The sequence below is a fragment of the Lepus europaeus genome, chromosome 1 (assembly GCF_033115175.1).
Source record: "Lepus europaeus isolate LE1 chromosome 1, mLepTim1.pri, whole genome shotgun sequence".
Lineage (NCBI taxonomy): Eukaryota > Metazoa > Chordata > Mammalia > Lagomorpha > Leporidae > Lepus > Lepus europaeus.
This window is the reverse complement of record NC_084827.1, coordinates 150471639-150493118: the sequence shown is the minus strand read 5'-3', so window position 1 is coordinate 150493118 and position 21480 is coordinate 150471639. Positions and strand designations below refer to the sequence as shown.

The window sequence follows — 21480 nt, the reverse complement described above, 5'->3', positions numbered from 1 at the left end:
AGATGGAAAGTTTAGAGTTACGAAAATTCTATAAAACCCACTGCCTCCAAACATCAAGAAATAAATCATGGCATTCAATATCTCTAAAACAATATTATCTAAACATCTCGGCTTTAATAAGTAACAAATACTGATTAAGTATACGGTAAAATGCATTCCTTATGATGCAAGCTATTGAGCCTAAAACTCAGTGTATTATATTCTTACCGTTTTGTGATCATTAACAATCATAAGTTCCAAATATTTCATTTCTTCAAACACCCCACGAGATGGCTGTGGAAAAGAGAAATATATGGTCAGAATACAAACTGAGTTAAAATATCAATGTTCATTGTTAAGTGATCAGCTTTGAATTTCAGAAGAACTCTTTGCTGCCTACTTTATTTATAAACACTCTAGAAGAAGCCGGCACCACGGCTCACTAGGCTAATCCTCTGCCTGCGGTGCCAGCACCCCGGGTTCTAGTCGCGGTTGGGGCGCCGGTTCTGTCCTGGTTGCTCCTCTTCCAGTCCAGCTCTCTGCTGTGGCCTGGGAGTGCAGTGGAGGATGGTCCAAGTCCTTGGGCCCTGTACCTGCATGGGAGACCAGGAGGAAGCACCTGGCTCCTGGCTTCGGATCGGCGCAGTGCACCAGCCATGGCGGCCATTTGGGGGGGAGTGAACCAACAGAAGGAAGACTTTTTTCTCCATCTCTCTCTCTCTCTCTCTCTCTCTCTCTCTCTCTCACTGTCTAACTCTGCCTGTCAAAACACTCTAGAAGAAAGTTGGCTATGGAAATACAAATGAAGAAACACAAAAGGTGGGTAGACATCCAAATACTCTGAAAAGGACTGCATTTAATCACTACTAAAGCATTCACCAAGATAGGGCACAGCCATGTTGTTTTTAGATTATTTTTATATGTCAAAATATTTGACAGGCAAAATATATAACAAAATTCTGCTCAAATAAATCTCATTTCTTTAGCATTAAAATGTGAAAACATACTAATATCTGCTTAAAATTTCAAAGAAAATCTACATAAAATTTATTTAATAATAGAATAAATTATAATTACCTCCAGGTAGATCTGAAACAGGGTCAATGTAGTCTAAAAGAAACATTAACTCACTGGAGGGAAATTCTGATAATCATGTCCAATTCTCAACCACACAACTTCTCAAAGGAACAAACATTGACAATTATTATATTCTAAAGTATTCTAAATTTTGATTTTTACTAGATAATCCTTAAAGAGTAAAGGCAAAGTCAAAGGTATTTTTAAAAGTTCAAGGAAAATAAAATTAAAAGATGTGTTTATTTTGCTGCAAATTTTTTAAATCCATGCAATTTTTTCATAATATGTATTTTTCCATTAACTTTTTAAAGATTCATTGTATTTTAGTCCTCATTTAGACTTTTTTTTTCATGGTTGGAAAATTAATATCAGTAGCCCTTTTTCCTTCATACAAGTTTAGGGATGGACCTTGGTGAGAGGAAAGCAACCTAGCTAAAACATTACCAACCAGATCCTCAAAAACAAGCAAAACAGCACCTCTGCGTCCAAAAAATAAATTATATCCATCGTCAGCATAATACTAACAGGGGCTCATAAGAGAGAAGATAATTCAAACTTGAACTAAGTTTTTGATAGCTAGTGGTCTAATTTTTTCACAAAAAATTACATTCAGCAAAACATTATCTAAAATATGCAATTTCCACTACAGTTGCTCATTAAGTTATCTAGTAAATTACCATGTAATCTATAAACTGTGGAATTAATTCCTGGTTACATAGCATTGACCATGTAATTACTAAACAGTCCCCATCATTACAGCTTGCTATTCTATTATGAAGAACACGAGAGACATAATTTCAGTTACAAAGCCCATCTACGTTTATCAGTACATGTGAGGTATAGGACAGTTGCTGATTATATAATTACATGGTTTTTATTTAGTCACTGCCATATTGGTAGTGCCCAAACAGATTCATTCCATTCTGAAAATCACATCCTACTTTAAGGTTGAGCTCAACAGAGTTTTTAATTTAGAAGAAATAAAAATAAGCATAATTACCAATATTTCAGAACTTAATTCTTCCTCCTACATCTTTTACTAACAGAAATGTTTTATATGTTATATAAGCCATATATTCACCACCACCCCCAAAAAGGCCTGCTATACTCTCACTAGAAAAAAACGCTTTACACTATAATCTTCATATGATATCACACATTCTTACATGCCATCAGGAATTACAGATCATCAAAATCAGTTTGACTCACTAATAGGAAAATGAATGCAAAGCAGTAGGCTGTTAAGGTAGAAATCAAAGAGATTTCGTGCTTTGGTACTGTTTTTAGGGAGAAGCTCTTGAGTCTAAGCTATTGGGGATGCACACAGATACTGTCTGATGACTCAACTGAGACAACAGCCCCACCTCTGGCTCAGGGCCACACTCACATTCACTGCTCTCTTCCTTCTTTTCAGCCACTGTAATTCAGACAGAAAGGGCCACTGCGCACTGCCTTCCATACCTGTGTAAGAGAAAAATGAATACTAACATTGATGCTTGACTGAATTCCAATGGTAGCATGGTTTTCTTTTTCTTTTTTTTTAAACTTTTATTTAATGAATATAAATTTCCAATGTACAGCTTATGGATTACAATGGCTTCCCCCTCCCACAACTTCCCTCCCACCCGCAACCCTCCCCTCTCCCGCTCCCTCTCCCCTTCGGGCATTGATAAATGTCTTCTCAAGAACAAGATAAACCAAAGTGAAAAAAGTACACTGATCATTAAATATTTCACACTCCCATGGTCACACAAACAGGCAATTATCTCCCAAACATAATGAGCTATCCAAGATTCATTACAGGATGCCTATTTGACCTACAACCTTGACAACATCTGAAAATTTAAGAGAATTCTACGTGTTGAGTTCATTTTAGAATTTAAAATATGGCATTCATTTTTGCATAAATTATTGAAGATGCTTGGCATTAACAGACAGCATAATATCATCCACTCAATAATCCCAAAGAAGCTTTTGCCGACATTAGCTTACTTAAGACGCCTCAGGAGCAGAGCCTGAGAGGGAAGTGATGCAAGCTGGCTAAAGAGCATCCAGCCACCAGGAAAATTTAAGATGAAACTTGCTGTAAATCCCTCTGCTACATCTGGTTCAGTTCCTAACATGGCTTTGCTTCTGGACTTCATGATTCGGTCTTTCCATTCAAACAATTCTCCGTGCCTCTTTGCACGAAAGCCACAGTTCACTCCACAGCCAGACACAGTGCTCAGCCCACTACACTCCCCAATAAGCCTTTGTATCTTTTGAGTTCTACCAAGTCACAGCTCCTACTACATTAACTGTGATGGCCACTCTAATTAACACTTACTGAGATTCTTCATTTGTTTAGAATATTGTCCCGCCCTGATTTTCTGGATTACATGTGGTCGACCAGCACTTTTCTGCAACAAAAACAATTATAGGCAATGAAAAAAGCAAGATGTGAATGAGCCTTTATTGAATAGTGTTAGAACTTTCTCTAATGTTCTTCCTAAAGTGGGAACATTTATTTCAATTTTTTTAGCTATCAAAAATGAAAAGCATGTCTCACTGAAATTTTAATTTTAAATAGAGCATCATACAATTGCCACAATTTAGATAAAAGCACAGTTATATTAACTACTCCTCAACCTTAACTTTCTTAAAGCCATGAATAGGAAATTCACAAGAAAGAAATAAACCCAGAAAGCTGGTGAGTATTTAAAAAAAATGAAAAATGCTGAGTACTTCACTACTCCTTTTAAAATGCAAATTTTTAAATGAAATACCAACTTTTGCTACCAAATTGACAAAGGTTTGCAAATTATGATACCCACAATTAATTACAGTAAAAAAGCACTCACATACATGACTGGTGGGAGTAAATTGCTAACATAGTTTGAGAGAGAAATTTAGCAATGTCTAACAACTATCCTGAAAATACTCAAATTCTTTGTCTTAGAAATTGTCCTTTTAGGAATGTCTTATTACCATTACTATTATTCCTATTACTCCCATTGCTGAGTGCATAGTTGTGTGCCAGGTAATGTTCACATACACATTACCCAATTTTTATTTGTTACAAGAACCTCATACAGTACACAATTTATCTCCATTTTATAAATAAAGACATTAAAATTCTGAGATATATTATTGAGTTAATGTATGCTAAAAATATTGACCTAATTTATTTAGGAATATACATTAGAATGTATCAATGAAAAACTGAAACAGGGAAGGTTGCTTGGTCTGGTAGCTAAGACACTGCTTGGGACACTCACATCCCATATCAGAGTGCCTGAGTTTGAGTTCCACTGCTGAATATGCATCCTGCTAGGCAGTCAGTGTCGGCTCCAGTAGTTGGATCCCTGCTAACAGGCTCCTGCCTTTGGCCTGGACCAGCCCTGGCTGTTGTAGGCTTTTGGGGGGTGAACCAACAGATAGATCACTCTATGTGTCTCTGCCCATCTCTTCCTATAATGTACTATTTTCATAATCATAAAAATAACTATAAAATAATTCTGCTTAATAGATTCTATAAAAGACAATTAAGAGCTTTACTATTCATTTTTTATCAGAGAGAACGTGAATTCTCATTAGAAATATCCTATCCTGGGTCAGCGGCAAGATGGCGGAATAGGCAGGGAGCACACTTAGTCCGGGGGGAAAGAAAGTTTAATATAAGTGGAGATACTGCAGGGTCAAGGAAGAGTAGGGGATGAAACAGCAGAGGAAACTCTTCCGGAACTAGTGATTCACAGTGGACCTGCGTGGAGAGCGTGGGAGCCCAAGTTCGGGACACCAGCGGCAGACTCAACGCACCAGCGCTGGAACGCGAGGTGAGCCGAACCTCCATAGCCCGAGATACCAGCGGGCAAGCGGAAAGAGGAGGCTAGAGGGAACGAGGCTTGAAACTCCGTGGGGAAAAGTTCACCAGGCTAACTAGAAGAGAGAGGAAAAAAAAATAAAAAAAGTGACTGATACGGACACAAGTTTCTCTCTCTCCGCTCACCTCTCAAAGGCGAGCAAGACAGAGCAGGCGCCATTTTGGACATACGTCATAAGCCGGGCGACCTCAGGTCTGCACCAGCCCTGAGCCTAGCAGAAAAACCTGACTCTGTGGGGAGGGGTGAAATAACAGGAGATTAGCATCTAACTTGGCAACCCAGTGGGAGACTGCAGGAGAATTGGAGCCCACACTGAGGGCAGCACAGATTCCCTGTGAGGTCCTTGGGAAAGAGCTTCCGATCTCTGGCTCCTGTGGGTATATCATTTGCCTGCTAACTACCTCCAATTACGTTCAGCTGTGCGGAATTACTTCCCTTTTAAATCAAAAAAAGAAAGAGAGATTTACCACGCCTAGCCTGGGAGTGTCATCCTTGACACACCCTCAACCCTGAGGAACCAAACACAGCTCTCAGTCCACACTCATCTCAAGCCTCTAAGGCTCCACTGAAAGCAGACAGTCCACTTAATATAGAGCCATAGCGTAACAAGAAAAAACACCACAGTGAAGAAACCAAATATCTCCAACATGCCAAACAACAAATGCAAAAACCAAGCTAAGAAGAACAAGGAAGACACTATGACGCCCCCAAATGAAAAAGACACCCCAATTCAAGACTATGAAGATGATGAGATTGAAGAAATGCAAGAAGCGGATCTCAAAACATTGATAAGAACATTAAGAAGTTCTCAAAAACAAATTCTTGAACTACAGAAATCCTTCATGGACAAGATAGAAAATCTCTCTCGTGAAAGTGAAATATTAAGGAGGAATCAAAATGAAATGAAACAACTAGTGGAACAAGAAACTCTGATAGTGACTAGAAATCATAATGAAATGAAGAGTTCAATAGATCAAATGACAAACACATTAGAGAGCCTTAAAAACAGAATGGGCGAAGCAGAAGAGAGAATATCAGACTTAGAAGACAGAGAACAGGAAAGGAAACAGGCAAACCAAAGAAAAGAAGAAGAAATTAGAAATCTAAAAAATATTGTTGGGAATCTACAGGATACTATTAAAAAACCCAACATTCAGGTTCTAGGAGTTCCTGAAGGCATGGAGAGGGAGAAAGGATTAGAAGGCATTTTCAGTGAGATACTAGCAGAAAATTTCCCAGGTTTGGAGAAGGACAGAGGCATCTTAGTACAGGAAGCTTATAGAACCCCTAATAAACATGACCAAAAGAGATCCTCAACACGACATGTTGTAATCAAACTCACCACAGTGAAACATAAAGAAAAGATCCTAAAAGGTGCAAGAGAGAAATGTCAGATCACTCTTAGAGGATCTCCAATTAGACTCACAGCAGACTTCTCATCAGAAACCCTACAAGCTAGAAGGGAATGGCGAGACATAGCCCGGGTACTAAGAGAGAACAACTGCCAGCCCAGAATACTATATCCTGCAAAGCTCTCATTTGTGAATGAAGGTGAAATTAAGACTTTTCATAGCAAACAGAAACTGAAAGAATTTGTTGCCACTCATCCTGCCCTGCAAAAGATGCTTAAAGATGTCTTACACACAGAAACACAGAAACATGGTCACCAATATGAAAGAAGGTAAAGGAAGGAAACCTCACAGCAAAAGATCACAGGAAGCTCAATTTCTCTTTGACATAGAATTAAACTCTGATGCTCTGTTAAAGCAATGTGTTAAAGTAATCTATTATGTTCTCTTGATGTCTGTTAAATTCTAATTGTTCAAAAACAGCTGAATTTTTATTAAGAGCTATGGGTTATTTAAACATGTGCTTTTTTCAAAGATTTGAATAATCACCTTGTAACAATGATCAAATTTGGTCTATGTTATGTCATGATTTTAAGGAATCTTATTTCAAGCAGCTATTTTGGATTTTGAGCCTTCTTGTATTCTTGACAGGCATTCAAAAAATCAAAGTTTCAAACAATCTGGTCTCTAAAATTTTCAGTAAATCCTGGACTCTGGTTTTTCCAGTTTGGGCACAACTGAAAAAATCGAAGGACCTATGTCTCTCATCTTATAGAGACACCAACTAATCAGTCTATTTGGAGTATATTAGAAGGACTGTCAAGATGTGATGTGGTACCAGACTTTAAGTTTCTATAATGGAAAATGCTATTAATACAAATGTTTGAGAATTAAAAAGTCTAATGATTTTGTGTTACTAGACATGATAGTTATCTTAATGAGAAAGCCCCAGAGGCTTAAAGGGTTAAATACTTGTAAAATCCTACAGGTGCTTTCAAAAATACTGTGAAGTAAGCAAGTGCCTCTTGTTGGTTGATGAGTTTATAATTTTAAACATGGCGACTTAAAGTCTTTTGTCATCCACAGTTATATATGATCTGCTGCTCATAAAACTAAAGTGTTGTTGGTTCTGTGTTTAGCTGTGCTCCTATAGGTTCCTATGGACTTTTTCCAGCCACTTTTATTGTATTCAGTATTTTGGGATGGCTCTGTAAACAGATGAAGCCAATAATGTATTAACAGTACCAACTGAGAGAAAGTATGGTTAACTGAGGTTACTAAAAAGAAAAAGCAATTCAAATCAATTGGCAATCTACAAAAAGAGTTAAAGATTTTAAAAGCTATTATTAAAATTGCTATATTGGTCTATTATGCTATATTATATGTGTGTACATATTGTATGTCCACATGGGGAAATTTTATTAAGAGTTTTATTTTAAATGGCTTATAGATAAGATTGTCCATAAATTTAAGCTGCTAAAATCAATCAAAGATACATTTTAATTTGTGGGACCTGAATCTGTGTATCATATGTTTTAGACTTGTTGGTAGAAAGAAACTAAAAACATTTTAGATGGTTGTGCTTAAGTTTACTGGCTAAACTACACCATGTTAGATATTTAAGAGGTGTTTTCAAATATATGAGTCTTAAAATTTATAGAAGGCATTGGACCTTCTGGTAAATGTTTTCTTAAGTTGTTATCTAATGGTTGAAACGGTTTGCTAAGTATTCATGTGATATTGCTATTGTCAGCAAGCGATCTAGGACTTGCTCCCTCATTTCTCTATTCTAAACCCAACTTGTTCTTTCATTTCTCTATTCTCTTCAAGGTAGGAAACTAATTCTATTATGAAGGAATCTGTAGGATGCACAATTTAATCTTTAGACCTTATAAAAGAGATGGCTAACATTTTTCTGTAATAGCATAGCCAAAATAAGAACTTAAATAATAATCTCATAGCTAGATTCACTTCGCCATCAGCGAAGTATACAGTAAGTAGAAAAAACCTCCCTTTCAGACCAAAGGGAAAGAAAGTTTTAAAGTGAGAATATAATTTTCCTCATGGGCATTGTCTACCTTAGAAAAACTACTACAGAACATGCCTGTGACTATAGACTTGTCGTTCAGGCCACCGAAGATTAGAGATGGGACTTGGGCACTCCCTTGACTTGCATCCTCTGGTCTGCTTTAACACAAACCAGGAGGAAAAGAAAGCTTGGCATCAGAAGCAATGGGTGGCAGGCCTATTAATGGCTGATCTGTACAGTGATCTGCCCTCAAGGAGACCCAACAGGCCAGTCCACTGCAGTGGCTTTCAATGTGGTAAGCCTGGGCTTCAGCAGAAGTCAGCTTGTGAAGAGCCCTGGCAGCTCTGCCAAGAGTTGGATCACTGGAAATGGACCTGCCCTGGAGTCGAAGGATGCCCAGGTCAGAGCCACAGATCTTATTGGCTCTAAGCTGAAAAGCCCTTCACTCAGCCCAACTTCCAAAGTGACCACTGCAGCTGAGGGGATGGTCAAGTAGGGTCAGCAACATTGCAGGCAGAACTGTAAATTTCTTGTTAGAGATGCCCCCTGCCTTTACCTGGCCAGCTCTCCTCCCAGGCCAGCCAAGTAATGAAAGTCAACAGAGTGCCTTCCCCTAGGAGGTTCACACCTCCCTTAGGATGTACCCCATGTGAAGAGATAGATAGGTCTGGGCCTCTGAATTTACAAGGCCTAAAGCCCACCAGATTATTATCAAGCCCCTTCTATCAGGTTCTATTTGCCTCTCAATCAGAAAACTTAATTGTAGCTTAGACAGCACCTTTCTTAGCTCCTCTAATAATGACTCTGTCCTTTGTTCTAGGCCCTGTCTAGCGCACTTGGGCCTCATTCCTTTGTAATCATAACCTCTACTCTACCACCAATGGCTCTACTCCCAACCTGTGTGTACTGATGGTCCTCTTCCCCACTTAATGCTGTATAATTGTTCAAACCTGGTAAATGCCACTCTTAGGATCATTCGTTACTATCCTCACTCTGTCTTTTATGACCTTGTCTAAATATGATCAGAGTCGGCAAACTTGGAAGGCTTCCATAGCCTTGGCAACTCATGACGACAGCCTAGGATGGTTACTGGCGCCATAAACTAGAGTGTCAATTTGTTGGGTCAACAACAGGAGCCACTGTGCACTTGCTCCTCATGTGGAATCTCTGTCCTTAATGTGCTGTACATTGTGATTTAATGCTATAACTAGTACTCAAACAGTATGTTTCACTTTGTGTTTCTATGTGGGTGCAAACTGTTGAAATCTTTATACTAAATTGATCTTCTGTATATAAAGAGAATTGACAATGAATCTTGATGCAAATGGAAGGGGAGAGGGAGCGGGAGAGGGGAGGGTTGCGGGTGGGAGGGAAGTTATGGGAGGGGGAAGCCATTGTAATCCATAAGCTGTACACTGGAAATTTATATTCATTAAATAAAAGTTAAAAAAAAATTAAAAAAAAAAAAAAGAGAAATATCCTATCCTGGGGCCAGCGCCATGGCACAGTAGGTTAATCCTCTGCCTGCGGGGCCAGCATCCCAAATGGGCACTGGTTCTAGTCCCAACTGCTCCTCTTCCAATCCAGCTCTCTGCTATGGCCTGAGAAAGCAGTAGAAGATGGCCCAGGTCCTTGGGACCCTGCACCTGCATGGGAGACCTGGAAGAAGCTCCTGGCTCTTGGCTTTGGACCAGCATGGCTCTGGCCATTGCGGCCATTTTGGGGGTGAACCAACGGAAGGAAGACCTTTCTCTCTGTCTCCCTCTCACTGTCTGTAACTCTACCTCTCAAATAAAATAAAAAAATAATTCTTAAAAAAAAAAGTATCCTATCCTTAATCCTTACTACTTAACTGGTCATAAAGCATGTTAAAATTAATAATAATTTATAAACTCCCCCCAAAAATTCAATTATATTAGGCTCTTAATTCAGGTGAAAAGATATCTAAAATAATGACACTCACAACTGAATCAGCAACACAATTTTCAAAACTAATTTAAAGCTTCAAGCACTGCTCCTTTCCCTCACGGGGAGGATGAAAACAAATTGTTATACAAACAAAGGTAGGCAGGAGGAGACAATCAGCCCCTGAACACCATGCTCATGGGTGTAACATGCAAAATGTTTGCTAAACACTACAATAGTGATAGTTTATAAATCTTGTCAACAGTTTAACAAACACTGTCACATATGTTCATTCATTCTCTGAATCTGCAAAATTGCTCTAATGGGGTGCATTGCAAAATTAGCTCATTTACACTTAAAAAACTCTCAGGGAGCAGACATGGTAGTACAGAGGGTTGAGCCAGTACCTGGGACACCTGCATCCCATATCAGAGTGCCAGGTCAAGCCCTGGCACCTCCACTTCTGACCCGGCTTCCTGCTAGTGCACCCAGGGAAACAGCAGTTGCTCAAGTGCTTGACTTCCTGCCACCCACAGGAGAGACCCAGATGGAGTTCCTGGTCCCACTGCTGTAGGCATTTGGGGAGTGAGCCAGCTGATGAATGAAATCTCTCACTCTCTCTATCACCCTGCCTTTCAAGTAGATAAAAATAAACATTTAAGGCCGGCGCCGTGGCTCAACAGGCTAATCCTCCACCTAGCGGCACCAGCACACCGGGTTCTAGTCCCGGTCGGGGCGCCGGATTCTGTCCCGGTTGCCCCTCTTCCAGGCCAGCTCTCTGCTGTGGCCCGGGAGTGCAGAGGAGGATGGCCCACGTGCTTGGGCCCTGCACCCCCATGGGAGACCAGGAGAAGCACCTGGCTCCAGCCTTCGGATCAGCGTGGTGCGCCAGCCGCGGTGGCCATTGGAGGGTGAACCAACAGTAAAGGAAGACCTTTCTCTCTGTCTCTCTCTCTCTCACTATCCACTCTGCCTTCAAAAAAATAAAAAATAAATAAATAAACATTTAAAAAAACCTCTCAGGCTTGGATTTTTTCTTTTGCTCCTTGGGATCTGGTGGGAGGACGGTGGTAACAAGGCCATTAACCAAAACCAGAAATTAAAATCAAATATTTTTCTGAATGACTAAAATAATTTTGCCACATGCAAGTTACCTACCTAACAGTGAATAAAGGAAAAAGATTTTACTTAATCAAAATGTCTTTACCTAAGTTGACTTGCCTGCATTACCTGGTAACTTTTATAATTACTATTTAAGAACTCGTAGGCATATTCAAATATCAACCATTTACAATTTAAATTTCCTTTACTATATCAAATTTTATATTTATCCAATATTCACACATACATTGCTACAGCTAAGAAAAATGTTCATCTGTTAAACTATTATTATCAATAGCCTAAATATTATGTTATAAAATTTATTTTACCTAAATTTGAAATCATTAAAGAGAAAAAATATTTTTTGCTTCTCGTCAACTTTATTAATCTCAAAATATAATTTTCTCGGGCCGGCACCGCAGCTCACTAGGCTAATCCTCCGCCTTGCGGCGCCGGCACACCGGGTTCTAGTCCCGGTCGGGGCACCGGATTCTGTCCTGGATGCCCCTCTTCCAGGCCAGCTCTCTGCTGTGGCCAGGGAGTGCAGTGGAGGATGGCCCAAGTGCTTGGGCCCTGCACCCCATGGGAGACCAGGAGAAGTACCTGGCTCCTGGCTTCGGATCAGCGCGGTGCGCCGGCCGCAGCGCGCCAACCGCGGCGGCCATTGGAAGGTGAACCAATGGCAAAGGAAGACCTTTCTCTCTGTCTCTCTCTCTCACTGTCCACTCTGCCTGTCAAAAAAAAAAAAAAGGAAAAAAAATAAAATATATATATATATAATTTTCTCACTAGCAATTCCTTTTTTTTTATTTAATGAGTATAAATTTCCAATGTACAGCTTATGGATTACAATGGCTTCCTCCTCCCACTAGCAATTCTTTTTAAAATTTTTTTATTATCAGGGCCGGCACTGTGGCATAGCGGGTAAAGCCACCGCCTGCAGTGCCGGCATCCCATGTGGGCGCCAGTTTGAGACCCAGCTGCTCCACTTCCAATCCGGCTCTCTGCTATGGCCTGGGAAAGCAGTGGAGGATGACCCAAGTCCTTGGGCACCTGCATCCATGTGGGAGACCTGGAAGAGGCTCCTGGCTCCTGGCTTCAGATCGGTGTAGGTCTGGCCATGGCGGCCAATTGGAGAGTGAACCAGTGGATGGAAGACCTCTCTCTCTCTCTCTCTCTCTCTCTCTCTCTTTCTCTGCCTCTCCTTCTCTTAGGTGTAGCTCTTTCAAATAAATGAATATATCTTTAAACAAATTTTATTTATTTACTTTCATTTTATTTGAAAGGCAGAAAAATAGACAGAGATCTCCCATGAGCTGGTTCACTCCCCAAATGCCCCCAACAACCAGGGTTGGGCCAGGTAAAAGCCGGAGGGCAGGAACTCAATCCACGTATCCCACAAGACTGGCAGGTACCTAAGCTCTTGAACCATCACTTCCTGCCTCTAAGGTTGGTAGGAAGCTGGAATTGGAAACAGATCTGAGATTCAAACTCAGGCACTCGCATATGGGATGCAGGCATCCCAAGTGTCATATTAACCACTGTGCCAAACTCCCACTCCTATCTTTTGTTGCTCTTAGTTTACATTGTTTAGCATTAGCAGCTCTTTTGATGGATCTGACTTCTCTGCTGTTACCTCTCCTGGCTTCATCACCCACCACTCCCCCCTGTTCACTCCTCTCCAGCCTAGCCAGGTCCCCCAAAGATTCTGGAATACACTAGGCCCCACCTAAGCTTCAAGGCCTTTGTGTGTTTTGCTCCTGAAATGTTCTTCCAGCTCTGTTTCCTTAAGGTCTTTATTCCAAGCTCATCTTCTCTGCGGGGCCTTCCCTGGACAGGGTGTATAAAACCTTGACTCTCCTCTCCACCTGCCTTGCTTCACTTTTTCTCCTCTGCATGTATCGATACTTAATACACCACATATACTTATGCACTCTGTGTATTTCCATTGGTCCTGGAAACTTAAAGCTCCACTAGGCTCAGGCTTTTTTATCACTAACATATCTCAGCACCTAAAATAGTACCGTCCTTTAGTAAATCCTTGGTACAATATTTGATTAATATATATTGGATTTTATGTTTGGTTGCAGTCCATTAGCAAGCAATCCAATTAAACATTGGGATTTCCTGTCTAGGTGATTTCTTTTCATGGCCTGTGTATAACTAAACAGTGTTTTCTTCCCTATCTCTACAGAAAATAGACACTATATCATGTAATTATATTTCAGACTACAAATTTCCCCACTGAAGAGTCTTAGGCCTGGAAAAGTTAACTACATGTGTACAGTCACTGAAGACACTGAGAATGAAGACTAGCTTAATAAAGGAGAAGTTGGTTCCCATAATGCACAATGATCTCTCTGCTCTCCCCATGGATGGGAAACAACTGGCCTTCACTTCAGAAAACCTGGGTTTGATGCCTCTTATCTTTATAGGTATGTGGACCTGGCATGAGCAGCTTGAAGTTCAAAACTCATGGTACAACTCTAAGTTTAAAATAAGACAGCATGTATAAGTACTTTGAAACAAACTCATTAGACTCCCCCGTTACCCACCAGGGATATGTTCTAGAAGCCCAGTGAATTCCTGAAACCAATGACGGTACCAAACCCTACATAAACTATGTTTTTTCCTACACATACATATCTATGATAGAGCTGAATTTATACATTGGGAAAGTAAGAGATTAACAATCACTGGTAATAAAATGGAATACTTAGAACACAAGTTACACAAACATGGTCTCTCTGGTTACTTCTGGGTTTTTCCACTTAATTTTTTTGTCTGTGGGTAACTGAAACCATGGTTAGGGACTACTTTATTTTTTTTCTCTTTCTTGCTTAAAGGCAAAGATGCTAGAAGAGTTAAATACCATAAAGAAAGGGATGTCTCAGACTCACCTCATCATGAATCAGTTCCAGTGGCTCTATCATATACACAAAGGTACTATCTTCAAACATACCACTGTAGCATAAGAAACCACACAAGGAAAGGATTAGCAAATACAGCCAATGGTAGGAAACAGCAAGTTTGCTTTGTTACTGTGTCTTTACAAGGAGTGCAACTGAACAAACACCACTATACTGCCCCAAATGAAACTTACATGTCTATATGAGATCCTATGCCCAACACAGCACACCAATTACATGAAGTTTAAGAGTATACACTAAGTGCATACAAATTATATCTGATACAATCAGCCTTTGAAAATAACTGGACAAATCATAAGACTAAGCTGGGCCAGGACTATTCATGACAGTAGTACCTCAGGTTATAATTCCAGAACCATGTACAACTAGTATAAATTTATAACTATGCAAATCCAGTACCATTTGTAAGAAAACAGACAGGTCCTTCATGTATAAGAATAATCTAAAGCCATCTGATTCTGAAGAGGCAAATACCAGAAGAAGTACTTTTATGTTTGTCAGTTGTGAATTTCCTTCAAGCAGTATGATTTGTTTCATATTAATCACACATACTTTTGAAATACACAGAATTTTGTTTATAAGGGTAAAAAGAAGAATTTCAAGATCTACACATGGCCAAAATTAGATCTGTACACAAGGTGCTGCTGTGTTCAGCTCTAAAAGGTGACTAATGGTAATATTTTTAGAGCTCGCCTCTAGGCCAATTCATGAGCTCCTCTCCTGTTACCTGACTCTTGTCTGGCTAGTCCACTTCATCTCTAAGCTAATCTAACTGATCAGCTGTCAGGAAACCTTTGTGGACCAGTTTGGTCACCCTATAAACCCTCATATTTCCCTTCTAGAGTAAGCACCTTCCAAAATGGAAATTCAATATTAATCAGTGTAATCATCTGTTTACTTTCTGAATCTCTTGCAACTGAAGTGCTAAAGAGAGCAGGGACTTTGTCCTTCTGTGCACCACTCCATACCCAATCCCTAACATGGGACTGGTACAGAAGAGTCACAAATAAATATTGGTGAAAGAAAAACTGGAAAGGGTGATTGGAAGAAAGCCAGCTGGAGGGCAGGAGGACCCGTGAGGTTCCCACGTACTGAAGTCCATTGCAGGTAGACAGCGCCACCTTGGAGTCTTTGACACCTCTGATGCTTCCATGGTAGTAACAGTGCTCTCCACCCTACAAAGCAGAAGAAGATTTAATTGATTGTATTTCCCACATCATGGTCTGCTCTTTGGATGCTTCTTTCAAGCAAAAAGCAATGCAAGGATGGGAATGTGTTTGCAGTGTGTATTGATAAACCTAGAAACTCCTCCTTTACGAAATCACAAACAAGATTTCAGATTTTCTAAAACAAGTAGGTGTGCATTAAATTGAGTGCAGAAGAAAAGGCTTTAAAGGAATGATAAAACATACACATCTCTCAAACTTGTCTTACAGGGGTTGTCCCTACCAGATGTTGCTATGGAGTAAAGACTGCTGCACAAGAGAACTTTAAGGTGTTGTTCATAATTATTTTTATATAAAATGATACATAAACTGATTATTTACTTTCTTATCTTTTTAAATTAGTTTTTTAAGTTTTCAGAAACAGCACTTGAACTTAGTTTTCAAAACAAAATACAAACTGTAAATTACTACATTTTAAAATACACAGCAGTTTCCTTTCTCCCTCCCTACCTCCACAGAGCAACCATTTTCCCGTTAGCTGTTGATTCTGGGGTTTATCTATGCATTTTAATAGAATATGTATACTGCTAAGTCCTGACTTATTCTACCTTGGAAATTATCTTCTTAATCTAGAGTACTGAACATTTTTCTGTCCGCAATACATTCGAATACACATAACCAGTCTTGGGTGAGATCAATAATGTTTATAATGTTAAAACGCCAATACAGTTCTCAGGTATCCCACCACTGTTACATTTCTTACTTGCTCCATTTTTTGATTTCCTTATTTTTCTTTTAGAATTAAAAGATACATTTATTTGGTGTAAAAGTTATGAAATCCATGCATAATTTTTTCATAACACAAATTTTTCACAGACTTTTGCAGACCCCACAGGAATACATTCAAACACAAATACAAAGGAAAATACATAGATGGATACATGGTAAGTATTAGTAGTAGTTACTTCTCTTTTTTTGCCAGTAGCATCTTGTATTCTGTTTAATTAATGTCATAAATACATGCTTCAGAAAACAATCTTAGCCTTCCAATGTTTGCAGTGGTTCCAAACCAGTTCATTCACAGTGGATAAGTTTTAGAAATAGCATAATCTGCAAGCTCCCTCACATAGAAAATAATGTTTCTACAGCACCTGAATCTTTTTTGTATTTTTTAAATTTAAGTTATACAAGTTTCATGTATTTCTTATATACAGATTGAGGAATATAGTGGCACTTCCCCCCCACCCTCCCTCCCGCCCATGCTCTAACCCTTCCTCTCCCTTCCTCTCACATTCCCACTCTTAATTTTTACAATGTTCTATTTTCAGTATACTTAATGATCATATAGTTATCCCTACTCTAAGTAAAAGAGTTCAACAAATAGCATGAAAAGAAAGAAAACAAAGCAAAACAAAAACACTGTTCCTCAATGGAAGAGACAAAAGCTATAAGCAATCATGGAATCTCAAAATGTCCATTTCAGTCCAATACATAGCATTTCAGGTACTCTGTTAATTACCTTGCATCAGGGAAAACATATGGTATCTGTCTTTTGGGGACTGACTTATTTCACTAAGTATAATGGTTTCCAGTTGCCATAATCTTGTTGCAAAAGACAGGATTTCATTTTTTTTTTTTTTACAGCTGAGCAGTACTCCATAGTGTATATATCCAATAATTTCTTGACTCCATGTCTTAGCTATTATGAATTGTGCTGCAATGAACATGGGGGTAAAGATAACTCTTTCATACACTGATTTCTTTTGGTTTGGGTAAATTCCCAGGAGTGGGATGACTGGGTCATATGGTAGGTCTATATTCAGATTTCTGAGGTATCTCCATACTGTCTTCCATAGTGGCTGTACCAGTTTACATTCCCACCAACAGTGGACCAGGGTACCTTTTTCCCCACATTCTCGCCAATATTTGTAATTTGTTGATTTCTGTATGAAAGCCATTCTAACTGGAGAAAGGTGAAACCTCATCATGGTTTTGATTTGCATTTTCCTGAATGCTGGTGATCCTGAGTTATTTCCTTATTTTTCCATGTAGTGAGTACTTGTCTACCCCTATTATTTGAGAGGACTCTAAAGCCCCTCTAAATAGGGTCCAGTGAATCATGTAACAGTGGTGCCTACTTTGCTCCAGGAGATGCTCCTCTTATTTCCCTTCTGCCTCCTGCTTCAGTCCACCCAGCTGCTCTCTAGGCCCATGCCCAATGGCCATCCACTTGTCTGCAGCATTATTCCCAGAGTTCCCTTTGCCCTCCTTCTCTATGGGATCTTAGGTCCCATATCATCTCCATTCTTGGATCACTGCTATCCTTTTTTGGAGGCACAGATTCTCCAGTACTTCCCTGAAAAAGTATTCATGGAAGATAAGTTTGGTTAGAATTTGCATGAATGAAATTTCTTTTTCAGCCTTCACACTGGACCCTTAATTTGAATGGGTAGAGAACTGATTTTTCCTCAGCATTTTAAAGGCAATGTGCACAGTCATCCAGTGTCTAATGTTGCTGTTACATGTTGGATAATAGTCTAATGTTAGATGTTTTCTATAAAATATGTTCTTCCTCCTTCAGGTACACCTCAGGAAATTTTATGCAGCCCCATTTTAATGAACACCCAAGATACATGTTTGTGTAGGTCTTTGTTCCTTTTGCCCAGACACTCTGTCATACCTTGTAATCAAGAAAACCATGCACTTCAGGGCTGGGAGGCTATCTGTTATTATGATTTCTCTGATACTTTCTACCTTTCCATTTTTATCCATAACTCATTTCTCTACTAGACTAGGAAAGAGATAGCCAACTGGCTATATGGGGTGGGGAGTAAGTCAGGAATTAACCACTCTCCAGATACACTTTCAACCAACCTTTCTGTTTTTAGATACCCTCAATTCCTCTGCTACTCTGGGTTAAGTTATATGAGTTGGCCTGCATTCTGTTGGGTTTCCCCCCAACAGAACTTGGCAGAGCAGAAAAGGTAAAATCTGGGACAGTTATTCTCATCTAACTGCTTTCTATCTCTTGAAATTTTATGGATCTCTCATCTGCTGTTTTCTCTTCCCCTATCTTCATACTTGTGGATTCATATCTTTTTCTTCTCCCTTACATGTGAGTTGGTTCCTGGGAGGGAACAGAATTAAATAACCCTTACCTATAAGCATAAATACTTACATATATATATATATATATATATATACACACACACACACACACACACACATATATTATACACATATGGATAAAATAAAGGATTGCTTTTCTGTTCCCAAATAGCAAATTTTTATATAAATATTGATGTATGTGTTATGCCAAGCTCTATTTGCATATTCAACTCTAGAATTTATAAGAACAAATGGCATCACATATTTCAGAAGCTTGAGAATCAATACTGAGGTCAAGATTCACAATTAAATTCAGACTATTCACATTATAAAAATAACCACAGGTAACATTAAATTTCATCAGAGTCGTTCTTTAGTACTCCAAATCACACCAAAAGTCTATTTCAAGTCAAGTGATTATTAGAAGTAAATGTAGAGCAAATACCATCATATTTACTTGACCTTTCTAAGAAAAGCTATTTCCAGATTTTACTAAAAATATTCTCCTTTCCCTATAAATATTTTGAAGTGCTTTCTTAGATTTAAGCTTTCACTTGCATTGGAGACTGAAGGTTGATGTGCACCATCAAGGTCATTGGTACCTCTGAATAAAGATAGGATAGTATCTGAAGGGACTGAGTTCTCCGTATTTTTGAATGTGGATCACCATATTTTCCAGACCTAAAATGAGACTTGAGGTATTATCCAGTCTCCAATGTTTATAATAAGAAAGTTTACAATCTAAATTTTGTAGTTATATTAACTACTATCAGCAACTTGGCAGTTTCTGATTTAGTATAGACCTGTGATGAGGAAACAGCAGGAAACCTATGGTTTTCATTGACTTTTTTTAATTGTCCCACTTTTGTCTCAGTTTAATTAATTATCTCATCTGCTTCAGTAATGCTCCATCCATCAGTTATTAAGATTTTTCCAGAAACCTGAACATACACGGTGACAAAGAACTGATATTTTCCATTGATTCCTAAAGGTCAGATAAACATCTAAAAATTAATACATAGGCCTTAAGCTAAGAAACGTGTATATTATGATATCAAGATTCTGAATACAATAATAAAAACTGTGATGCTATATTCAAATCATTACTCTACATTCACATCTTTAAATAATTCAAATTTATCAACTAGCAGGGCATGCCAATCTATTTTTAAAATCCGTAGGCTAGCAGAAAAAGGGAAATAGAAGAAAAATATTCATAATTGGATGCATATGCCTTGATGTGAATACTGCAGAATAAGGAAATGAATAGAATAATTTCAGAGAATTGAGAAACTTGAGACCCCAACACCAGTTTAATTATTTACTTTCATTAAATTCAACGGGGGAAAAATGTTCCTGTGGTACTTTAATTAATAAAGTATTAGAACAGTTTGGCTGTACCAATGCTATATAAATTTTTAATAGTTCATATAAATTATACCATTCAAACTTAAAATAGCTTTGTGAGGAGCCAGCATTGTCTGTTCTCTTGATTCCATTGGAGACATTTGGTAACCCCATGCTTCTTTCATAGACTGTAATGTACTCATAATATTATCAATCAGGGCAATATTTTGAAACATCAACAATAATAATTTCAACTTTAAGTTCAAAATTTAAATAACTGATAATCACGAATCTAATATAAGTGGCTGACAGTGGGAAGTTCTGTTTTACCTATTGTTACTTCATTTTCTTACTATTCCAGTGGTAAGCAACTTTTTAAAGAAACCCACTGGTAACTGAAAGACTAGAAAATACCCTAACATACACAAGTGTGTGTGTGTGGGTGTGTGCGTGTGTGTATACATATACATATACATATATAACAATAATTTTTAGTCTTTAAAAAAGAAAGAAATCCTGCCAATTGCAATATCATGAATTTACCTGGAGGACATTATGCTAAGTGAAATAAACAAGGCTCAGGAAGACAAGACGTGATCTCACTTATATACAGAACCCAAAATAGTTAAACTCAGAAGGAAAAAGGAAAATGGAGATTGCTAGGGGCTGATGAGATGTTGGTCAAAGGGTACAACATCTCAGTTTTGGAAGATGAATGAGTTCTGGATATCAGCATGATGACCAGAGTTAATAATACTGTATCATGCACTTGAAATTTGCTAACAGCATAAATCTTAAATATTCTAACCACAAAAACAATAACTATGAGGTGATGGATGTGTTACTTAGCTTAAGTGTGGTGACTGCTTCGCAGTTTATAAAATAGATCGAAATAAGATGCTTTGTGCAACTTAAATATTTATATATATGTATATATATATAATTCCCATTTTTCATTTGTCTTGTAATATAACTGGAAAAAATGAAGCATTCAGAAAACACCACATATTATATGATTTCACTCATCTCCAGAATAGGTAAATTGAAGCAGAAAATAGATTAGTGGCTATGAGAGTAAATGACAATAGGTTTGGTTTTCTTTGTGGGGTGCTGAAAATCTCCTAAAATTAGATTATGTTGATCCACATATTTATATTAAATATTCTGTAAATATAAAAATTAAATTGCACATTTTATAGTTTATAAATTATATACCAATTAACTGGTTTAAGCAAAAGAAAAGAAGAAAATAAATAAGTTACCTTTAAAATCTGTAAAAAAGACATAGCCTTGGCAACTCATGACAAAAGCCTCGGGTGATTACTGACGCCATAAACAAGAGTGTCAATTGTTAAATCAACAACAGGAGTCATTGTGCACTTACTCCCCATGTAGGATATCTGTCCTTAATGTGTTGTACCATGTGAATTAACGCTATAACTAGTACTCAAACAGTACTTTACACTTGGTGTTTCTGTGTAGGTGCAAACTGTTGAAATCTTTACTTAGTATATACTAAATTGATCTTCTGTATATAAAGATAATTGAAAATGAATCCTGATGTGAATGGGATGGGAGAGGGAGCGGGAAATGGGAGGGTTGCGGGTGGGAGGCAAGTTATGGGGG

The 21480-nt window shown here is 38.4% G+C and overlaps 1 protein-coding gene across 2 annotated transcripts in view; it reads right to left on the bottom strand.

Moving 5' to 3' along the window:
• ADAM23 (ADAM metallopeptidase domain 23) overlaps window positions 1-21480 on the bottom strand; it is a 185834-nt gene that overhangs the window by 72436 nt on the left and 91918 nt on the right. For both annotated transcript variants that reach the window (XM_062190278.1, XM_062190286.1), the window contains exons 5-9: window positions 15326-15408; window positions 14204-14267; window positions 3383-3455; window positions 2444-2517; window positions 208-273 (exon numbers count right to left, since the gene is read on the bottom strand). In XM_062190278.1, coding sequence (XP_062046262.1) covers window positions 208-273; window positions 2444-2517; window positions 3383-3455; window positions 14204-14267; window positions 15326-15408 — 360 coding nt within the window. The remainder of the gene's footprint in view (window positions 1-207; window positions 274-2443; window positions 2518-3382; window positions 3456-14203; window positions 14268-15325; window positions 15409-21480) is intronic.